This window comes from Dermacentor variabilis, chromosome 3 (assembly GCF_050947875.1).
Source record: "Dermacentor variabilis isolate Ectoservices chromosome 3, ASM5094787v1, whole genome shotgun sequence".
In the NCBI taxonomy this organism is placed as follows: domain Eukaryota; kingdom Metazoa; phylum Arthropoda; class Arachnida; order Ixodida; family Ixodidae; genus Dermacentor; species Dermacentor variabilis.
Genome location: NC_134570.1, coordinates 6,717,094 through 6,736,697, shown reverse-complemented (window position 1 = coordinate 6,736,697; position 19,604 = coordinate 6,717,094). Strand labels below are relative to the sequence as shown.

At 47.1% G+C, this 19,604-nt stretch overlaps 1 protein-coding gene across 3 annotated transcripts in view; it reads left to right on the top strand.

Moving 5' to 3' along the window:
• Rbp6 (RNA-binding protein 6) overlaps positions 1-19,604 on the top strand; it is a 1,084,430-nt gene that overhangs the window by 626,425 nt on the left and 438,401 nt on the right. For all 3 annotated transcript variants that reach the window (XM_075684111.1, XM_075684110.1, XM_075684112.1), the window contains one exon: positions 13,104-13,152. In XM_075684111.1, coding sequence (XP_075540226.1) covers positions 13,104-13,152 — 49 coding nt within the window. The remainder of the gene's footprint in view (positions 1-13,103; positions 13,153-19,604) is intronic.

Here is a 19,604-nt window from a genome sequence, read left to right as displayed (position 1 = left end):
GCAACCCTTCCGAGGAAGACATGAGGCGCACAGTGCGGTGGGCAGAGATCGCTGTCCACTTGACGGAGTCGAACCAAAAAGTGTTCAGTGGCTTCGATTGCATCTTCGGCGAACTACATTTAGGCCTTTAAGAGACTCTACTTTTAATGCGGATGAAATACACGAATCATATCGAGAAAAAGAAAAACCGACCACTTGCTTTATGAGGCTGGCACGGTCAATTGCGACGAACAAAATTGGTCGAGCCTTTCGCGCAAAGAGCACACACTATCGTAGAGTTCATATTTCCCGATAGATGGAGCTACGTGGTCCCTGTTGGCGCGAATTGCGTACGTGTCGCTAAAAGCATTTCAGATGGCGTGCACGTCAGGTACGTGAGCTTTTCACGTTTACGTACGGAAGTCTCCACGTACATGGAACTAAAGCTGTCTATTCAGTGGTGCACGCCGATGAAGCGTACATGTGTGAAAGCCATGGTGAAAACATATACTGCAATGGTTACAAAGATAAACCGAGGAATCGTATCTCCTTTTCAGATAGCGACACTGATGGCTTGCTCACGCACCTTTCTTCTAATTTTGCAATTTCGTACGCCTCTAGAATCTCCCTTATCATCCTGCTATGAGCCCTATACAGAATGGAAATACTTTCAAATATGGGGTTGCAGGAAAAATCTTGGCAATGAATACCCAAAGGACCCGAGATTACCTTAGGAACGTTATATTGATGCTCTTTGAATCTCTTATTGATGCATCTGCCGGTTTGACCAACATACGTTCTTCCGCACGAAAGCGGAATGGCATGGACAACGTTATGAGTGCACGTTACGAATTGTTTGCGATGTTGAGTAGAACACGCGTGCCTTTTGTTATTCGCTGTATTAACCTGTTCGCATAGCTTCTGTAGATGCTCAGCGCAGAGAAAACCACGTCCGCCCCAGATTTTGTCGTTATTCTTCTGTGATTGTGGGAAATGCAATGAATGTATGGTACCACAACAACTTTCTTTGCTCCAGCAGTGGCACGTGGCCCAGGACCAGAAGTTGTCGTGAGTTGGCACTTTTCAGGCGTCAGAGTGAGCGCCGATGCCTTGATGGCTTCTAGTACTGCGCAAGCCGCCTAAGGTGATCGTCAAAATTTCTGGCGATGATGACGACGTCATCCAAGTAAACAAGAGAGGTCTGCGGCTTTAATCCTGGTAACACCTTGTCCATTACGCGCTGGTCCGAGCACAATCCCAACAGCATGACTCGTAGAGGTCATCTGGCGCGATGAAGGCGGTCTTTTCGCGTTCTGTCGTCGACTTCTATTTGCCAGTAGCCAGACTCGATATCCATCGACGAGAAGTATTTAGCGTTGCAGAGCTGATCCAATGTGTCGTCTACCCGTGGAAGGGGGTATACATCCTTCTTAAGGATTCAGTTCAGTCGACGATAATCGATGCCCTCCTTTTTCGTCTCCAAGCCAACAGGAGATGCACACGGGCTTTTCGTCGGCTCAATGACTTCGTCGCGCAGCATTTCGTCGGCTTGTCGTATTATAGCTTCACGTTCTCGCGTCGAAACTCGGTAAGGGCTCTGGCGGAGTGGTCGAGCGCACTCTTCGGTTGTTATGCGATGCTTTGCAACTAGTGTTTTTCGAATCCTCGATGACGTCGAAAAGCAGTCTTTGTATCGTCGAAGCAGACTTCTGAGCTGTCGCTGCTTAATCATGGGGACACTTGGATTTATGTCGAAGTCAGGTTCAAAAACTATGGTCGTCGGGGTAGATGCGGCAGAATCCGAGAGGACAAACGTATTGCTGGTTTCCAGTATTTCCTCGATGTATGCGATCGCCGTGCCCTTGTTGACGTGCTTGAACTCCTGGCTGAAGTTTGTCAGCAACACTTTCGTTTTTCCTCCGTGCAGACGAGCGATCCCTCTCGCGAGCAAATTTCACGGTCTAGTAGTAGACGTTCGTGACCCTCGATGACGCCTTCTACGTCTGCAGGTGTTTTGATACCGACGCAAATAACAATGCTGGAGCGAGGCGGGATGCTCACTTGATCTTCGAGCACACTCAAAGCGTGATGACTACGACAGCTCTCCGGTGGCATCGCTTGATCTTACGACAGCGTTATCGACTTCGACTTCAGTGCGATAACTGCGCAGTGTTGGCTCAGGAAGTACATACCGAGAATGACGTCTCGCGAACGCTGCTGGAGGATAATGAAGGTGGCAGGGTAGGTCCGGTAATGAACGTAATTCTTGCCGTGCAGATTCCAGCGGGCCTTATTAGGTGTCCTCTAGCTATCCGAATTTGGGGGCCTTCCCATGCGGCTTTAACTTTCTTCAACTCGACTCATGTGTCGACTCCTGTGTCGACCCCTTTGTCCACTAAGGCGTTGATTGCATGGCCATCGAGAAGTACGTCGAGGTTGGTGGTTCTTTGTCTTGCGTTGCAATTATGTCTCGGCGTCGGATCACGGCTGCGTCGTGTTGACGTGTGGCTGGAACGTCGCGTCGTCAGGTCTTCTTTTGCCGGCGTATTCCTTGCTTCTAGGCTTCGTGGGAATGGCGGCGTCTTGTTGCTATATCGTCTAAATCGTCTTTTCGGCGCCTTCGTCGACAGCGAATAATCTTCGTCAGTTTGTGTTTAAAGGCGCATACCGCTTTTCTTTATTATTCTGTGTTCCTGCAGGAGATGTTGGGATCACGGGTGATTTCCCGTACTCCCTGTCGCTTAAGCAAATAGTTCATAGGAATTATAGGCCGGCTCAAACAAACGCACGAACAAACGCGATCGAATATTGAAATGAAATGGGAAGTCAGCACGGGCTAACGCATGTCAATCCACGCAAAGTTCAAGCTAGCCTATTGAACTTCACACCGCACAGAATTTGTGGAGCAATGTCACCTAAGTAGCTCAAAAGTGGCCAGTGCAGACGAACATGAAATAGAGTGCACGTCGCAGAAAGGAACAGCAGGAGGTTGCGGAAACACGACAAAGCACTCTGCCCTTCGGTGCATAGCTGCTGAGTGAAAACAGTAATAGCAACAAAAAGGCTGCCGAGGTCCTCGTACCAGGGTCCCGAGCACAGGGCAGCGCGTCCTGCGATTGCGCGCTGCTTCGTCGACGTCGCATGTCGTGCCGCGGGGACAGCTTTCCCGAATTAGTCTGCAGCACGGGGATCATCTTTCAAAGCGGCCGTCGTTCCTCGTGCGTCCCCTTCTTTCTTTCTGTCCTGCCCAGGCATGGAAGGCAAGGAAAGAAAAAGTTATCGGGCTGCGCAGAGGACACCTCGCGTTTGGGCACTTATGTATGAGCGCGCTTGTTGAATGGAGGTTAAAGGCATTGCAAAAGAGATGCGGCGTGTCCGAGCGGAGGAAAGAGGGCGAGAAAGCTGCAGTCAAACGTCAAATAGAGAACACTCTATCCGGCGGACAGTTATTTCTCCTCGCTTTTATTCTTTTTCTCGGTATCTCACGAAATCTTGCTACCTGCTTTAAGTGCAGGAATGCCAATGATTCGCGTCGTCGGCAATCCGCGGCGCCCTTCCTGCCACCTCCTTCTCGTCTCATTGTATTTTTTTTTATCTTAGCCCACGTGCGGATTTACTTCAATAAGATAAAAAAAAAGAATGGGAGATCACCCGATGAATCTGTTCTGCGTTCTTTCTCGCCTTCTTTGGGAACAGGAAACACACGAGGGCGAAGACTCCAGCGAAGAGGAGATTCACCGATGCCACGCTTTGCGGAATGTCGTCCATCATAGTAATTAATAATGTACCCGTGTCAGAAAGTGCAATAGCTTCTGTGCGATAGGGAAAAGAGAGGCGGTGGAAATACCTGAAAGAGATGTCCCCTCGTCTTCCTCCTCTCAAGCAGTGGCCAACCGACCGTGCAGCAGCCGAGGGTGCTTCTTTGCCGTTTGTATTTCTTTTCTTCTTTTTTTCCCTTTTTTTCCCCCTTACAGTTTTCTTTCACGGGCCCCGACGATAATGGCTTGGGCTAGCAGGGCGACTTGCGACCAGCGCTGGCTCCCCCTTCAGTGTGTCGCCTGAAACTTTCCCGCGGGTCTCGGCACCGACATCCTCCGGTCTAGAACTGTTTTATTTCGCGCCTTTCCTTTCGGCAAACGTCTCATCTTCTTCTCGTGCGTCTTCTCTATCAGTACACGTATTGTGTTTTTTTTTCTTTTTTTAACGTACTTGGAACCATTATTTTGCTCAGAGGCTCCGGAACGTCCGCCTTCCCTTTCTAGAATATTTATTGCCGAATAATTTCTTTTTACAACGTCTGCTCCGGGAGGATACTGTGCACAAGCCGGTGTTTGTTTCAATTATAAGCATTTTGTTTTATTTGCACTGCATTCTTTTATTGGGGGGCTCTCACTCGGCTGCATAAAAGAAAAAAGATATACAAAGAATTGAACGTGAATATTAATGCTGCTTTTATTATAATCTGTGCATTTGCTTGGCAAACTATCGTACCTATTCGCCACGAAATCGAGCTATAGATGACAGCACCCTCGCCGTAATAGTGTGGATACGCGGTCGCTGGCTCGCATTGAAACGTGCGCGATGGCTCTTCGCTCTTACTAAAGGGACCCTGAAACGCTTTTGACGATTTTCTACAAACGTACTGAGTCGTTAGAGTAGGTCTTTCTGATCATTAATTGACACATCTAAGTGCTCCGCGTAAAGCATGTAGTTTATTATAAAGTTTTAAAAATCCACATCGCTGCCGATCGCAGCACACTGCTCGGTGGAATTTTAAGCCGCCCCTACCCATATGACCGAAATCACCCATATGACGTCAGTGGGGCGAGCTATACGATTGGCTGACCAGGGCGCGTGATCGATAATTTTTTCAACTTTATGGTAAACAAATGATCTTCGTTATAGTTGGAATGTTAGTTAATTTGTTTTTATAAAAAGAAAGTAACATAAAGAGAATGCACAAGAACAAATTTTCAGTACGCTTAAGCACTTCCGGCACAGAGCAAGTGTCGTCTGCTTGTGTTGCAACGTACTCCATTTTGACGAGAGCTCCGTGGTCAGAGTCGGTCTCAGTCTTTTCGCGACCACTATGATTCGACTTTGTTGCCTTGTGGAGTGCAAGCGTAGCGACTGGCAATATGTCAAGCTGCGACATCGTGTCCCTCTGCAAGGCAGCGTACGAGCGAACTGGCTGCTGCACATCGGACTGCCGCTATCCGATCGGCACCAGGATTTGCGCGTGTGTGGCCGTCACTTTACACCGGAAGATTACTAACGTAATAGCTTTTCGCGAGTGCGGTATTAGGGCAAACGCAAGCGCAAGGGGACAGGGTCTGGCCGCTTGACTGTGCCGTAACGGGATGAGCGATAAGATGAGCAGAAGGGTAAATGTGAATGGTCTGCACGGTGCAGCCACCTGGTGACACAGAGCTCAACCATACACAGTGACAGCAACGAAGTGTATTCTTCTTTGCTGCTGGCGTGTATTTTTCGCAGGAGTGTAATCACCAACACGTTATTTTCCTAAATGTTTAAAATGTTTTACACTTGGTTAGGGTAATATTAGCGCTTTGTTAGGCTGGTTAAGCGCTGCGCCAACAAGTGTCTGGACCGTGCAGACCGATCAATCCGCTCGCGTACGGCTACGCTAAAGTTCCTTCATCAGCTTGAGTTTATGCCTCCGGTCATTTGCCGAAATAACCAGCTCGCCTGTGGTTACCGGAATACCAGACACGTTCGGCGCTACGATAGAATGCTCGCAACGTACGCTGCTTCGATAGCTCTCGCTTGGGGTCGACGGCCAAGCGGCTAACGGAGTGGTCTCGCGCGTGCGGGGGCGGGCTCCAAAACAACCGGAAGTGGACGATGTGACGTCGCATCGTGACGCAGAACCAGTGAATGCGGAGCTTAGGCCCGCTCGCTCGGCGAACGAGTTGAGGAGGAAAAGCATGGCTAGGGAGGATGGTAACTTCTAATGGCTTGTAGCTCCATTAATACGTAACGCTTCACTTAAATTGTGGTGCGAATGTTCTACTTAAGCTGTACCCTACGCGTCTTCAAAATTTATCCGAACCGTTTCAGGGGCCCTTAAGGTAAGTTAGACAAGCTACATCACTGTGAGCGGCAAAAAGTTAACGGGATCGCCATGCTGCCTCACAAGTGGTTATGTTTATCTTACTAACAATAAAAACGTTGCATTTAAGCGGAAATCTGTCCTTTCATTGTTACGTGCACGACACTAATGCAGAAAAACTCGAATTGGTTTTCGAATTATTAGATTATCTTCAAGCAATAAAGTCGTAGTTCTGCGCGAAAGGCGAAGCATCGATTGCGACAGCAAATTAGTGGGCAGCTGTGCGGAGCAAGGATAGTAGTTTTATTGTCCGCATAAACTTGTAAACATAGGCATACTAACTAGATTAAAAAGCATGGTGCCACGCACGCACAAGCAAACATGAATCCATCTCACTCGATGACCGCGGAAGTTCGTTCTCAAAACGCCGGAGTGAGGAAGCGCGGCAGCAGCAGCGAGCGAACAGACCTTCGTGCTGCGTCTCGCATCAACGCGAACTAAGGCGCGAAAACAGAGCGTAAGGCGGACTCTGTCCCCGTCGCAGATGGGTTTCGAGATACAGCGGCTCGGGCCGCCCGGAATGGAACGCGCCTGCCTTCCCTACCGTGCCCCGGAGCCTTGTAAGCGACGGAAGACGGCGCGCTTCCTCCTCACCTTTTCCCCTCGATTAATAGATACCGATGCGCAAGTTGGTGAGCCATGATATTGAAGCAGCGCACTTACATCTGACGCGTACACATAGAAAGGACGTACACAGGCGCTGGACTACAGTAGTTGCAGTCCAGCGCCTGTGTATCTCCTTTCTATGTGTGCGTGTGCGCGCCAGATGTAACTGTGCTGCTTCAACATCATTGGCTCCCTTGCGTGTGCGGGATTGAGCCGCGATGGCCGGGTTAGCCTCGCAAGCTGTCACTGGTACATACAGCATACGGCGCGGTGACAATTTTATCGCCCTTCGACTTTATACGGAACCTCACGGCGACGGCGGCGGTGACGGCAGGAATGCGCCTGAACCGTCCATACAGTTGCTGTCGCAATACTAGTGGCCGCTGCTTTCTGTAAAGCTAACAACGACGCACTAAAGAGCAAATTATAAGAGCCGCCGGCACATCAGTGTTATGCCGCCCACGCGTCTAGCGACTGTCATGTCACACTTTACCCTAAAGTAATACTCGATTATCCCTTTCTTTTCGTAGCAGGGAATCATAGTACCATAGTGTCAAAATTAATTTGCGAGGCAAAATGATTTCTTCGTAGTGGTATCAGAACCGTGTGATAAAAGGACGCTTGAGGCACAGCTGAGACTGGTCGCATAACCACTAAGAGAGAGTACTGAGAGTGTATGTTTAAGATCACGGGAAGACCGCGATATGATATCAATGCTTACGACGATTTGTTTTTTTTTTAATCCTGAGGGATCTTTACGCTGACCTGTTCATGTTTTGTGGTTTAGCACAGATTGGAAAATGAAGCACACCCCGACAAAGAATCACTAAAGCGCTGCATTCGCATCCTGCAGCGAGCACTTCATTCCTTTAAAACGACGTCAAATGATTTTTGTTTTGTGCTCGAAACACAAAAATGCAACAATATTTATTTTATTGTAGCGAACGGAGGGTGCTACGAAAACACATTGCGTGTACGACACGTACATTCACTAATGTTCACTAATGCAAACACTACAGCCCAAGGCAAAAAAAAAAAAAAGAAAAAAAACTTCTGCACATCCTGAAAAGTGTACGCAAGAATTTAAAGCTGCTCACAACATCGGAACAGACAGTGCTTCGAGAACATGCGCGTCGTATGTTCTCGTATGTGAGCTTCCAGTGACGACGCGAAACGCCATCCACGCTGGGGTATGGCTCATCCAGTGTTCGTCACGCGGCGTGTGCATCTGCGTCCAATACATTTCTTATTTCCCACTCGTCGGTTTGCGGGCATTTCTCGCTTCTGTAGACAGACGCAACTTAGCTTCTTATTCCTGTTACGTGTACGTTAGACAGCGTAGCGTAGCTTTGCTCACAACAACAACAACAACAACAACAATAATAATAATAATACCAATAACGTCATCATGGAAGACCTGGAACTTTCACGCGCTCCGATGAAGCGTACACTGCCGTTGGCCAACAAGTAGCCAGGTTGTCGATTAGAAGCCCTGGGACACCTGAGAGAGCGCAGCCGTGATGGTCCAATTAATTGCGGCAGATCACCACCAAGGTTCCTCGTGGGCACGCCACGCTGCCACTGTAGCACATCCCCCCGAAATAGTCGAGCTTTGTCACTCTGCCGTTAACGAAGTTCGAGTAGCTACGCATGGCTTGTTGATTCTGCGCTTCTTCGGCGGCGTTCGTTTTACAGTAGACGCCAAGCAGCATAGATCACGCAAAACTCTTCATTCACGCAACAGCCGGACGATATGTGTGGAGCTGCCACACATGCCGAATCCACGATGCGTTGCCGAAGCACGCGATCTTGACCTTGCGTATCATTTTGCCGCAGTACGTGCGCTCAGGAAATGCCACGTTTCTGCGTGCGACAGATGTGGAACGGCGCGCAAAAGTGCCCCCAAAGCGGCGCCGTATCCACAGCCTGCCGAAACTCCTTATCGGTTTTCTCGACAGTAGGCGTCCAAGATTCACGCGGCGGTGAAGACAGGGCTCAGAGCAGTTTCTTCGCACGCAGATATCAGAATGCGCGCTGCTGGGCCGTCGGCAATGGCAGCCTCGTCGGTGGGCCGGACGCTAACGGCAAACGCGATTAGGGGCCACGTGATGGGACCTATAATTTTCGCGAGCCGACGCCGTTCCGTGGGGTGAGATTCGCTTCCCCTCCGCAATGGTTCTCGGAGGCTCGCTCTAATTAGGGCACCCAGTCGTCTGCCTACCATCGCCTGCTCGGCCATCTCTCCAGCGCTAGGAGAAAATCACATTGGTCGAAACGAATAGCACGGCGCGGCAAAGGGCTTCTTCAGCCTTTACTTTTTTTTGCCGCACAAGTTATATTTCGCTTGTGAAGCGGCTATATTTTGAAACGTATTGGTTCTCCACGTTTGTAAATCTTGATTTCGCACTGTCTCAAAATTGAAATTGTGGAAATTGGAGCAGGAGAGAGTGAAAAAGAAAGCGTGGCTTTGCGATGTTAATCTTTTTCTCGGCATGCGGAACTCTCACTGGAAACCTCTAGCCTCTTCTTGAGTTATATATGATTCACGACCATAAACTAGGCATTTTACAGTGCTAAGGTACACGATTCATTTTTATAACTTACATTCCTTCTCTGTTATACACGTACTGAATGAGATACCCCTATTGTCGTTTTGATCATTCATTTGGTTGGCTTCTCCGCTGTATGTGTATACGTGAGGCAGAGTACGCTTTACAGTACGGCTCTAATGCACGGCGAACCAGAGGCCGAATTCACAAAACTCTCTTTTCGGTCATGCACCTTGCGAGTGGCTGACCAGAGTTATTATTAATATTTCAAGGATTGGCTAGCCGTTTTGCTTAACAATTCTAGCGTAAGAGTACTTTGAGAACACGGACATTGGCAAGGGGGCGGGCTCTCTCAGCGAATGAACGAGCTTCCATGCAACCGATCGCCAACGAACCGGGCTTCACAGCACAATCATCAGGATCAGCATTGGCTGTCACGCCGAGATTCTTCGTAAGAGTCAAGCGAATACTGATGCCGGACACATTGCTAGCGAAGGCGACCGGCCAATGCCTACGAGCACTTATGCAAGAATGGATGGAAACAACTTTATTTTGAATCCGGCAAATTTGGCGACCCGGGCTCAGGTCTCCCATGAGGGGACTTCGAGGCCTTGCCTCGTCGCCGCCTCTCGGGCTTGCTGGACAGCCCACTCTTGTGTCTTGAGGTTGGAGCTGCGCAGAGCGGCGGCCCACTTCGACGCAAGAGCCTCCGGAGCTACTGCCATTGTAGCTGATGTAACCCGACACTCCCACAACATGTGTGACAGTGTCGCTCTATTTTCCTGACATAATTTGCAAAGAGCATTCGGGTATTGCGCGGGCAAAATGTGCTGCAATCGCACCGGACTGGAGAATGTTTATGTTTGCAATTGTCGCCAGATGACTGCCTGGCGACGTTTCAGCATAGGGTGAGGTGGGGGCAGCAACCGCCTGCCTAGCTGGTAGTGCTTGGTGATGTCATTGTACCTGACCAGGCGTTCTCGCGTGTTTTGAACCAGGAGTTCCGAACTCGAAGAGGCGGTCTCCGATTCGGCGCGGCGGGTCAGTTCTCGCGCAGAGCGGTGTGCTACCTCGTTCAAGTTAATGAGGCCCTCATCGGTGGGGGTGGCGACGTGCGCAGGAAACCATATGATGGCGGTGTTATCGAAGTGCTGTCGACCAGCTTTCCTTAGAATCTGGAGAGCTTCGGAGGAAATGCGCCCCCGCGCGTAGTTGCGAACTGCGGATTGTGAGTCGCTAAAAACTACCTCGCAGGGGGGTTCGGTAAGCGCAAGCGCAAGCGCTACCTCTTCCGCTGTTTCGGGGTATTCCGTTGCGACACTACACGCGTGCGTAAGCCGGGAGCTAACGTCTACGACTAGCGCCGTGAACCGGCGTTCTCGTGCGTATTCTGCGGCGTCTACAAAGCGCGTAGTCCTCTTTCCACCCAAGGAGCGCAGCAGTGTCTTGGTACGGGCCTGGCGTCGGCCCCGATTAAATTCGGGGTGCATGTTTCGAGGTATAGGGGCGACAATCAGCGTGTCGCTGAGGTCGGGTGGAACGACCTGTTTCTGACCGTGTTGGACGTGGTAGTTGAAGCCGAGTTTCTGCAGGATGTACCGGCCCGTGGCTGTCAGAGACATGCGTTCGAGTTGAGAGGTTCTTTGCGCATCCACGATTTCCTCAAGCGTGTTGTATACCCCCAGCTGTAGCAGACGAGCAGTGCTTGTGGGCTCCGGTAGGTCAAGGGCAATCTTGTAAGTCTTGCGTATAACGGTGTTGATTTTCTCACTTTCAGCGACATTCCAGTTGTGGAAGGCAGCCACATAAGTGATGTGACTGATTGCGAAAGAGTGTATGAGGCGCATGACACTGTCCTCATTCATGCCCGTGTGCTTGTTTGTAATGCGTTTGATCAGGCGGGTAGCCGCTGTAACCTTGCCTTCGATTTTGAAAATAGCTTCTATGTTTGACCCGTTGGCTGTTATATGCATGCATGCATGCATATAACATGCATGCGTGCATGCATGTTTATGCAAGAAAAGCTTTGTGAATTTGACACCTCGAGGAGGTTGAGGAACGTCCCTTGTGAAATTTGCACACGCCTATTAGCGAGAAATTTAGCCTCGCAAGTAAAATTCCTCGTAAGCTTCTTTTTTTCTTTTGCCTCTCAGTTCTTGACGAATTTTATTCATAAAGGAAAAGAGAGGGTAGAATGCATGACTGCATTGAACTTAGAGTAGATGTCATCTACTAACACCCATGTGGCTCCATCTTTGCCTCTTGCTGCTATAGGGGCAAACTATGCCCGAAATGCTCTGTTCATCGTGGTTTTTGATGCGAAGCTTTGTTTTGCCGACTCTCCCGGGTTCGGTGCGGCTGTTTGGGTGTTGGGTCGGTCGCTATCTCGCCGGAGATATTTGTGGATGTAAGTACAAAGGTCAAGCGAGAGTACCCGCGAAGTGGCTGATATAACCGTTATATACTGACCAAGTATGCCCACCTTTCTTCTGCAAAAGAATAACTTCCTATGTAAAACCTGAACATATAATGTTGGCTTACTGGTATCTCTAAAGAACACCGATCCGTTAATGTAACAGAGAATTCTATTTAACAAATTCTTCGACTTACTTTTGTTTTGTTCGGTTTTGCCACTCAGCGTGTGCTTCCATTTTTGGCCATTCCTCGAGAATAAGCAATGCGACTCCCCACATAACACTGATTAATCTAAACCGAACCAAACTGGTTTTTGCATAGCATTAAATGGGCATCACCGAGGCTTTGCTTCGCAGAAATTCCAGCATGTACGTACGTTGGATCTGCATAACTTCTTCACTATTCATTTTGATAAAGGAACGATAGAAGCCACCTTGCCGAAGAAAGGTGCGCTCAGTGCGAGGGCCTGCGCACGAAGCGGCCCTGTCACGTGCATCCTTGGCACGACACCCTCGCTCGGCGCGAGCGGCCAGCGTGCCCCCTGCCGCAGCGGCAAACCGCGCCCAGCTCCTCGGGACGGCAGCGTGGCGGTGCCCGAGCACGCCCGCCCTTTCCTCCTCACATCGTACGCGATGCTTGCGTCCTTTTGAATGGCATTGCATTTTTTTTGTGGCACGCATTCATATATGCGGCTATTTAGGGGCAACGTAAAAGAAGGCTATTCCTTTACCCTGCAATGTCCAGCGTCTTGCATGTGCTAGGTTAAGTGTGATCCCTCAACAAGTTCACATTGACGCGCAGTGAACGCAAATCCCGTAGCATTGTTTTTGGGACGAAGAAGTGAGCCTTCAGGTGTGGATAGCTCATGAAGCTAATTACTAATTACACTTGTGAAATAACATTTCTTTGTTTTTTGACGCGAGTGTCTCTCTACGGCTGAAAATAAAGGTGACCAAGTTGATTTAATTTTACTTGATGCGGAATTGTGCTTTGGTATCAATAGAGGTAATTTCGTCAAATGAATTTGCAAGATAGGATATTGGGCAAGCTCGTATTGCATTGATGATTGCTAGCGAAAAGGGAGGAATGCAGACGCGTTGTGAAAGCGCTTTGTCTAAATGTCTCTTCTTCCGCTAACAATCATGAATGAATTTGCGTCACAGTCTGCAGAGTGCGTATTTGTGGCAATCATACGCTGACGTTTATGTGAACGTCGTATGAAGCCGTCAGTGTTAATCCTAAAGTGGCACGCCGTACCTGCTTTGAAAAGGTTTTCACGAACTTAATGGTTAGCTCAGTGAGTAAGAAAAACAATACAGATGCCCGTTTTATGACTGTTAAAAATTTGTGTGACTGAGCTTGTATGCATGCCTTTTCATTTAAAAGCAACCTGCTTTTCTTTTTCTTCGTTTACTTTGCAGATAGAAGATGCGATGCTGATGTTCGACAAGCAGACCAACAGGCACCGGGGTAAGTGTACTTTTGATGTGTTCTTCTTTTTACGTGTGCGGGTGTCTTCTAACAACCCAGCTTATTGTTTGATTAGCCTGGTCAAATGTACAGACGAACGGGCAACAGTTTGGTTTTCTTGCTGTCGTTCTCGCCTACTGCGTAATAGACATTTAAAATTTTGCGGACATGCTGACGAACGCCTTAAGTTAAATGTGTACAGATTTATCAAAATCTATAATCATCATTTATCAATAGTGTAGCGAGAACACATTCGGAAAGCTTTCACGCTAAAGCGCTTGGCTTAGCATATACTTGATACACAGGCACGTTCTTTCGTTAATTTTTGTTCATGTTAGCAGTAACATGATACACCAGGCAAGGGCATGCAAACTTGTGTGCTGTAAACTGTGCGAATTACAGTGCTCACGAAAGAATAATGTATGTCGTTTTGCTTTTTTTCCTTAAGTAGGCAGTAGAGGTATGATTTATGGAAACGTATGAGCAGCAGATTTTTTCCCCATGAACTTCGGCACATTCGTGTGCCCCAAAGTTAAGAAAGAAACTGTGGCACATTTGGGATTGTTGCAAATAATGCTAGGTGAAGTGAAGCTGTGGTGTATGTCTCTTATTCATTACGAAACCGTAGCACTTAAAAGAAAGAAGACCTGCACGCGAAATGAATGCAATACCATTGGCTGCGTCCACCTACTCTCGTGGTTCTTGCTTTCTTTTAGTTTTTGTTTTTCGTGGGTCATGAAACAAAGTTTAAAAAAGAACGACATTTAAGATTGCCTTATTTGGTGCAATGCTAAGACATCTAATGGAGTAATTTGTCGTCTGTAGGTTGTCGCCTTAGTAAAAGAAAGTACATAGCTCCCGATGACCTCTATTAAAACCGCTGCTAATGGACCGTCACTCGTCTAGCACTGGAATGATGCCATTTGAAGTCGTTAATACGCTCTCCGCCCACTAAATTTTCCATATCTAAGCGTCAAGAACCCTTATTTGCATCTTTTACTAGGAAGAGGTAAATAATTTTGTCTAAAAAGAAAACGTTTACCGTAGTTGCAGTCAAGGCCTGTATATAAGAAGGATGGCTTGTAATGTAATAATACCTCATTACAAATAGAAAACATTATTCTCAATTTATCGTCTTCCCAAGTAAGAAGAACCACTTTAGTGGTGTTATTCGATGTCTTCGTTGTAGCAAGACTCGCTGACCTGTTCACATTCACTCTGAATTCGTCCCAGTGAGTGGCGTCAGCGGCCGAAGCGCGTGCAAGTAAGCAGTCACGCTGGGTGCACCGCGGGGCAACGTCCGCGCCACTTGTGACGGAATCGTAAGCAAGTGACTGCGAGCTCACCGACATGAGGCGCGTCGTCGATGTGAGCAATAACATCCCGAGACAAGCCTCATTTTTTGGCCATTTTGTGCTCGTCTTCGTCGCTGCTTGGCGCCCTCTGCTTCCTTGAGTCCGAGCAGGGTGGCGAATGACCAGCGATGCTGTGGGCGCTGTGAAAAATATGTCACGTAGCTAGGACAAGCCACGCGAAACTGGTGATTTGCCAACCAACAACGTGCATCATGACGAGGGGTATTTGCTTTTATTCTGCGCTTTTCCTTTAGTGCGCGAACTGATCTCATTTCCTACCTGCTATGCGTACCCGGGGCCACATACAGTAACTCATCGGAATATTTATTCACGCTTAGAAAGCTTTGCACGAGTGTCACTTTTGGAGTATCGGGGTAACGGGTTTCGTGCAAGTGCTTTCTCCTATTCAATCAGCAATTTACTGCAGCAAGGGTTAGCCTCCTTTGGGCAAATATTTTTACCGTGTGTGAAATCACCAGTCGAGCAATGCGGCAACAATACGACTGCCGGTTGAACACGCAGCAGACGTTCCCGTGGCCAGACGCTGCAAAGATCGGGGTCGGGCACGAAATAGAAGGTAGCTGGCCAATGCCGTCGTCGGACTCATCCACGCTAAGGACGTTGTTGAAGGGAGCGACTTGTTCTCAACGAGAACGAGGAATATGGGATTTATTTACAATATCTACATCAAGGGTGGAGAACGTTACAGTTAATCAGCCTAGCATGACTGAAAGATAATGCACACTGAGCAGCCGTCAGCGGCTGCTTAGAAACATTCTGTCCTCCCTAGATCCCTAGGTGATGGAAACGGCCGTTAGACCTTCAACCAATGGGAGCGTCCAAAATCATCGTCACCGACCCGCCTTTGTAGGGGAGGGTTTACGTACAAACGTATGGTACGTACAAAAAACAAGCTGTACCAGGTGTTCTTCAAAAATCGCGATTTAATTGCACTAAAAATGTTTAAAACTTACAGAAACAATCTTGCCAAAACATTAAGGCAAGCCAAACGTAATTATTACTTTACTATCTTCGACGGCATCATAGACACCAAACAAATGTGGAAAACCCTAAACACAATTATATTTTCACGTAAAAAAGCGCCCCGCGTCAACGAACTTAAGATTGACAAACACGTATTTAAGGGAAAAGCGTTGGCCAATAAATTTAATGACCACTTCAGTTCTTTATCGGACAGTACTCACGATGGGAATGCGTTAAGTTATTTACCCACGCCAATAACACCCTCGATATTTATTTGCCCCACAGAACAATCTGAGGTAACTAATCTTTTTATGAAACTTAAAAAAAGTATAAGCGAACACATTGACGGCATAAAAATGCAACCGGTTATTTTTGTCCTCGATTTATTAGTGCCTTGTTTGACCCATATATATAATTTTGTTTTAAACACAGGTCTATTCCCTCAGCGTATGAAAAAAGCCAAGGTCGCGGTACCTTACAAAAGTGGCGACAAAAACGAAATGAGTAATTACAGACCAATATCGGTATTGCCAGTATTTTCAAAGGCTCTGGAAAAAATTATTTTCACTAGACTTTGAAAATTTTTGCACATGCATTCTGTGATTACAGCGGCACAATACGGTTTCAGGTCAGGTGTATCGACAGAGACAGCACTTCTACATCAGAAAGAGGTCGTACTAGGCAACATTGAAGCAAGAAAGCTCACACTAGGCGTATTCGTAGATTTTACAAAAGCCTTTGATAGGATTGATCACCAAACATTGTTAGAAAAATTGCCCTATTATGGCATCAGAGGCGTTACACTTGACTTAATAAGGAGCTCTTTTAGCGATCGGTACCAGTGTGTGTCAATAAATAGGGGAATATCTATGCCCCAAAAAATCAAACGTGGTGTACCGCAGGGAAGTATATTAGGCCCTCTTTTATTTAACCTTTATATTAATGATATTGTAACCATAGATCGACCAATAACATACATTATCTATGCAGATCACACGAGCTTATTTCTTACAGGAGCAAACCTAGATGAGTTTATTCAAGCAGCTAATGAAACTTTACATAAATTATCCGAATGGTCTTGTCGTAATTCGTTAGAAATTAAGAGCTCTAAAACCAAGGCCGTTCTTTTCCGCGCGATAGGAGCGGCTTGCAAGTACTCACATAAACTGCTACTAAATAATTTTGAACTTGAACTTTCAGAGACTGTCAAAACGTTAGGTATTATCTTTCATCAACATATGCTGTGGGATTCTCACATTGAAGAATTATGTATTAAACTAAGAAAAGCCCTAGGTATGCTAAGGAGGTGTCAGTCGTTGCTACCGGTTCCTCAGAAACTTCATATTTTTAATGCGCTTTTTATTTCCCACCTACGGTACTGCCAGTTGGTATGGGCATATGGAACTCAAACATTAATGAAAAAGATATATACACTTCAGAAGTGTGCTTTGCTGGCTGTTGCAAATTTAGGCTATAGAGATCATACATCTCATTTATTTATAATGTTTAAGGTTTTAAAATTCAGTGTTGCCTATGAACATCAATCGTTGTTGTCGTTAAGGTCTGAAATTCGTAGAAATAGCCTAAACTTAAGAGGTTTAGCGCATTTACAGCCGAACATTTCATTGCGTCCCATCAGAAATTCTGAACACTGGCACATTCCCCGAACACGAACTAACTACGGTCTCCAAATGTTAAAATTCACCATTACACACATACTCAATACGTTCAAGCTTACAGAAGATCACTTGCATATCCTTTCAGACAGGGAGCTATTCAACATGTTTACCTAATCCGCTACAAGCCTAGAAAAATTCTGTTAAATAAAGCACTCCTTTTTGTTTACAGTACGTCTTACTGTTTTGTTACCTTGCAATAATTTTCTTGTCGTTGGTTTTGGTTTTTTGTGCGTGAATGATTCATGTACTTTTAGGCACCCAAGGGCGCATATAATTATGTATACTTGACAATTATTGTACACGTTTTATTTATTTATTTTTCTTTTTCTATCATACGTTAAGACTGTATGAAATTTGCTGTGCTGTCGTTCTGCTGCCTTGTACGGATGGGAGGTGAGGCTAGTCAAGCTGCATCAGCGCAGCTTTTTTCCCACTTTCCACGCCACAAATGTTCTGTGTGAAGCACACTGTACTGTTGGTGGTGAAAATAAACTTCAACTTCAACTTCCGCACAGGTTTCACTGAACACACCGAGATGAGCGGGTTCTCGCGCACAGGGGTCTTGCCCCGAGCAGGTGAATCTTGATCCCAGAGCTGACCCCGCCGTTAGTGGCCGCCGCGTCTGTCCATTGACTGTGACGACTCTTGGGGCCCGTAGGATCGCACCGCAAAACATCTCCTTCCAGGAGTTCCCCCACTCTAAACAAACCGTGAAGGCGATGGCGAATCAACTAACCATACTCGGTCCGCCGACCGTCACTAGACATGCCGGCGCCGTCGGGCTGTTGAGGCGGCGCATTGTTGTTCTTACAAAGCGAGTCGTCGCAGCGGGCTGGGAAAGGTTCGGAGGTCGCTTCTTCGAAGATCGTCACCCTCGCAGCTGCAGCGGGCTTGGGAAAATTTTGCAGGTCGACACCCCTGCAGGCCGATCGTAACAACGCGGATTGCCGGAATGATGGAAGCCCAACTTTAGGGATATGCCAGCCAGATTTTTCGTCTTGCGGACGCAGAACCAAGGTTGGCCTTCATATGAAACTTAGCCGTAATTATTATTGACGTTTCTGTCAGTGTGAGCTGGGCAGAACATATTTCAAGCTCTTTTTTTTACTTCAGGATCTTTCGAGCTTTGTTTGAATTCGTGCCGTTCATATTTTTTTTTATAATCGTCACCATCAATTTATTTATGTCCACTGCCTGACAAAGGCCTCCCTCGGCGATCTCCAATTACCTCTGCCTTGCGCCAGCTTACACCACTCTACTTTCAAGTTTCCCAAGTTCATAAAACCACGTGATTTTCTGCCGTCTTCAACTGGCTCTCAATCCTCTTGGCTCACATTCTGTAAATTTAATGGTCCGCTGATTATTTACCCTACCTTGCCTGACAAACTCCATTTCGCCCTCTTAATGTCAACTAGACTGTCGTCGACCCGCGTTGGCTCTCTATTCCACAGCGCTGTGTTCCTGTCTATTCACGTTACGGCAAACATTTTTCTCCATAGCTCGTTGCGAGGTTTTTAGCTTCTTCTCAAGCTTCTGAAGAATGGGTGGTGGCACGAAGTCCGGGCAGAACATCTGGCACCTGTGTGCTTAGTCTTACGAGATGTTAAATTGCCTTCTTTTTCTGCGGCTGTTAGAGGTCTTTTTTTTTTATTGAAGTCAAAGTAGGAGACTTAGCTTGCAATGCTAATGTTTTCTCTCTTTTAACATCGTAGTGATAAGAAGAAGCAATATTGTATGTTAACGAACAAGCTCGAAAGTTTGGAAGAGCAAGCACAAAGAAAGTTCATTAAATTGAACGAGATTCCGGCGCAGCGCTCAATATACATAAGATTATAGTATTCAAATGCTAAGGACGATTCACTGTACACTGCACAGACACTCCAAAAGCTCAAGAGGTGTATGAGGTTAGGATGTGGTCTCAAATTCACAGGCGAACCCATGATGAAAACAATACAGACTAGAAAATACGCACTCACACATTCATACATTCAATGTGCGAGACGCACTCCGGTGAAAGCCATATGCCCGTAAGACAGCACCCGCATACAGATACAGGCGGCTTAAGCGGGCTGTGCTACGCACAGCGCTACCTATGTAGTGCTCGCAGTGGCGCAGAACACGTTGTACAAGAAGACTGCTGGTACCACAAATGCAAGCAACATAGAGACAATCAGTATTACTTAAACCAATTCAAATGTTTAGGAATAGGTCAGTTTCCTTGATGAGGAAACGAGAAAAAGAATATTACAGCATAATTATAAATGAAGCCGAGGGGAACACCAAAAGAGCGTGGGAGATAGTAAAAGCTGCACTTGGCCTTTACTCTGATAGACGTGTACTGCCTGATGTTATAACTCAAGACACGGTGGATTGCTTTAGTGCAGACGTCGGACGTTCTTTGGCTGCGCAGTTTCCTAACACTTGGGATCTCACG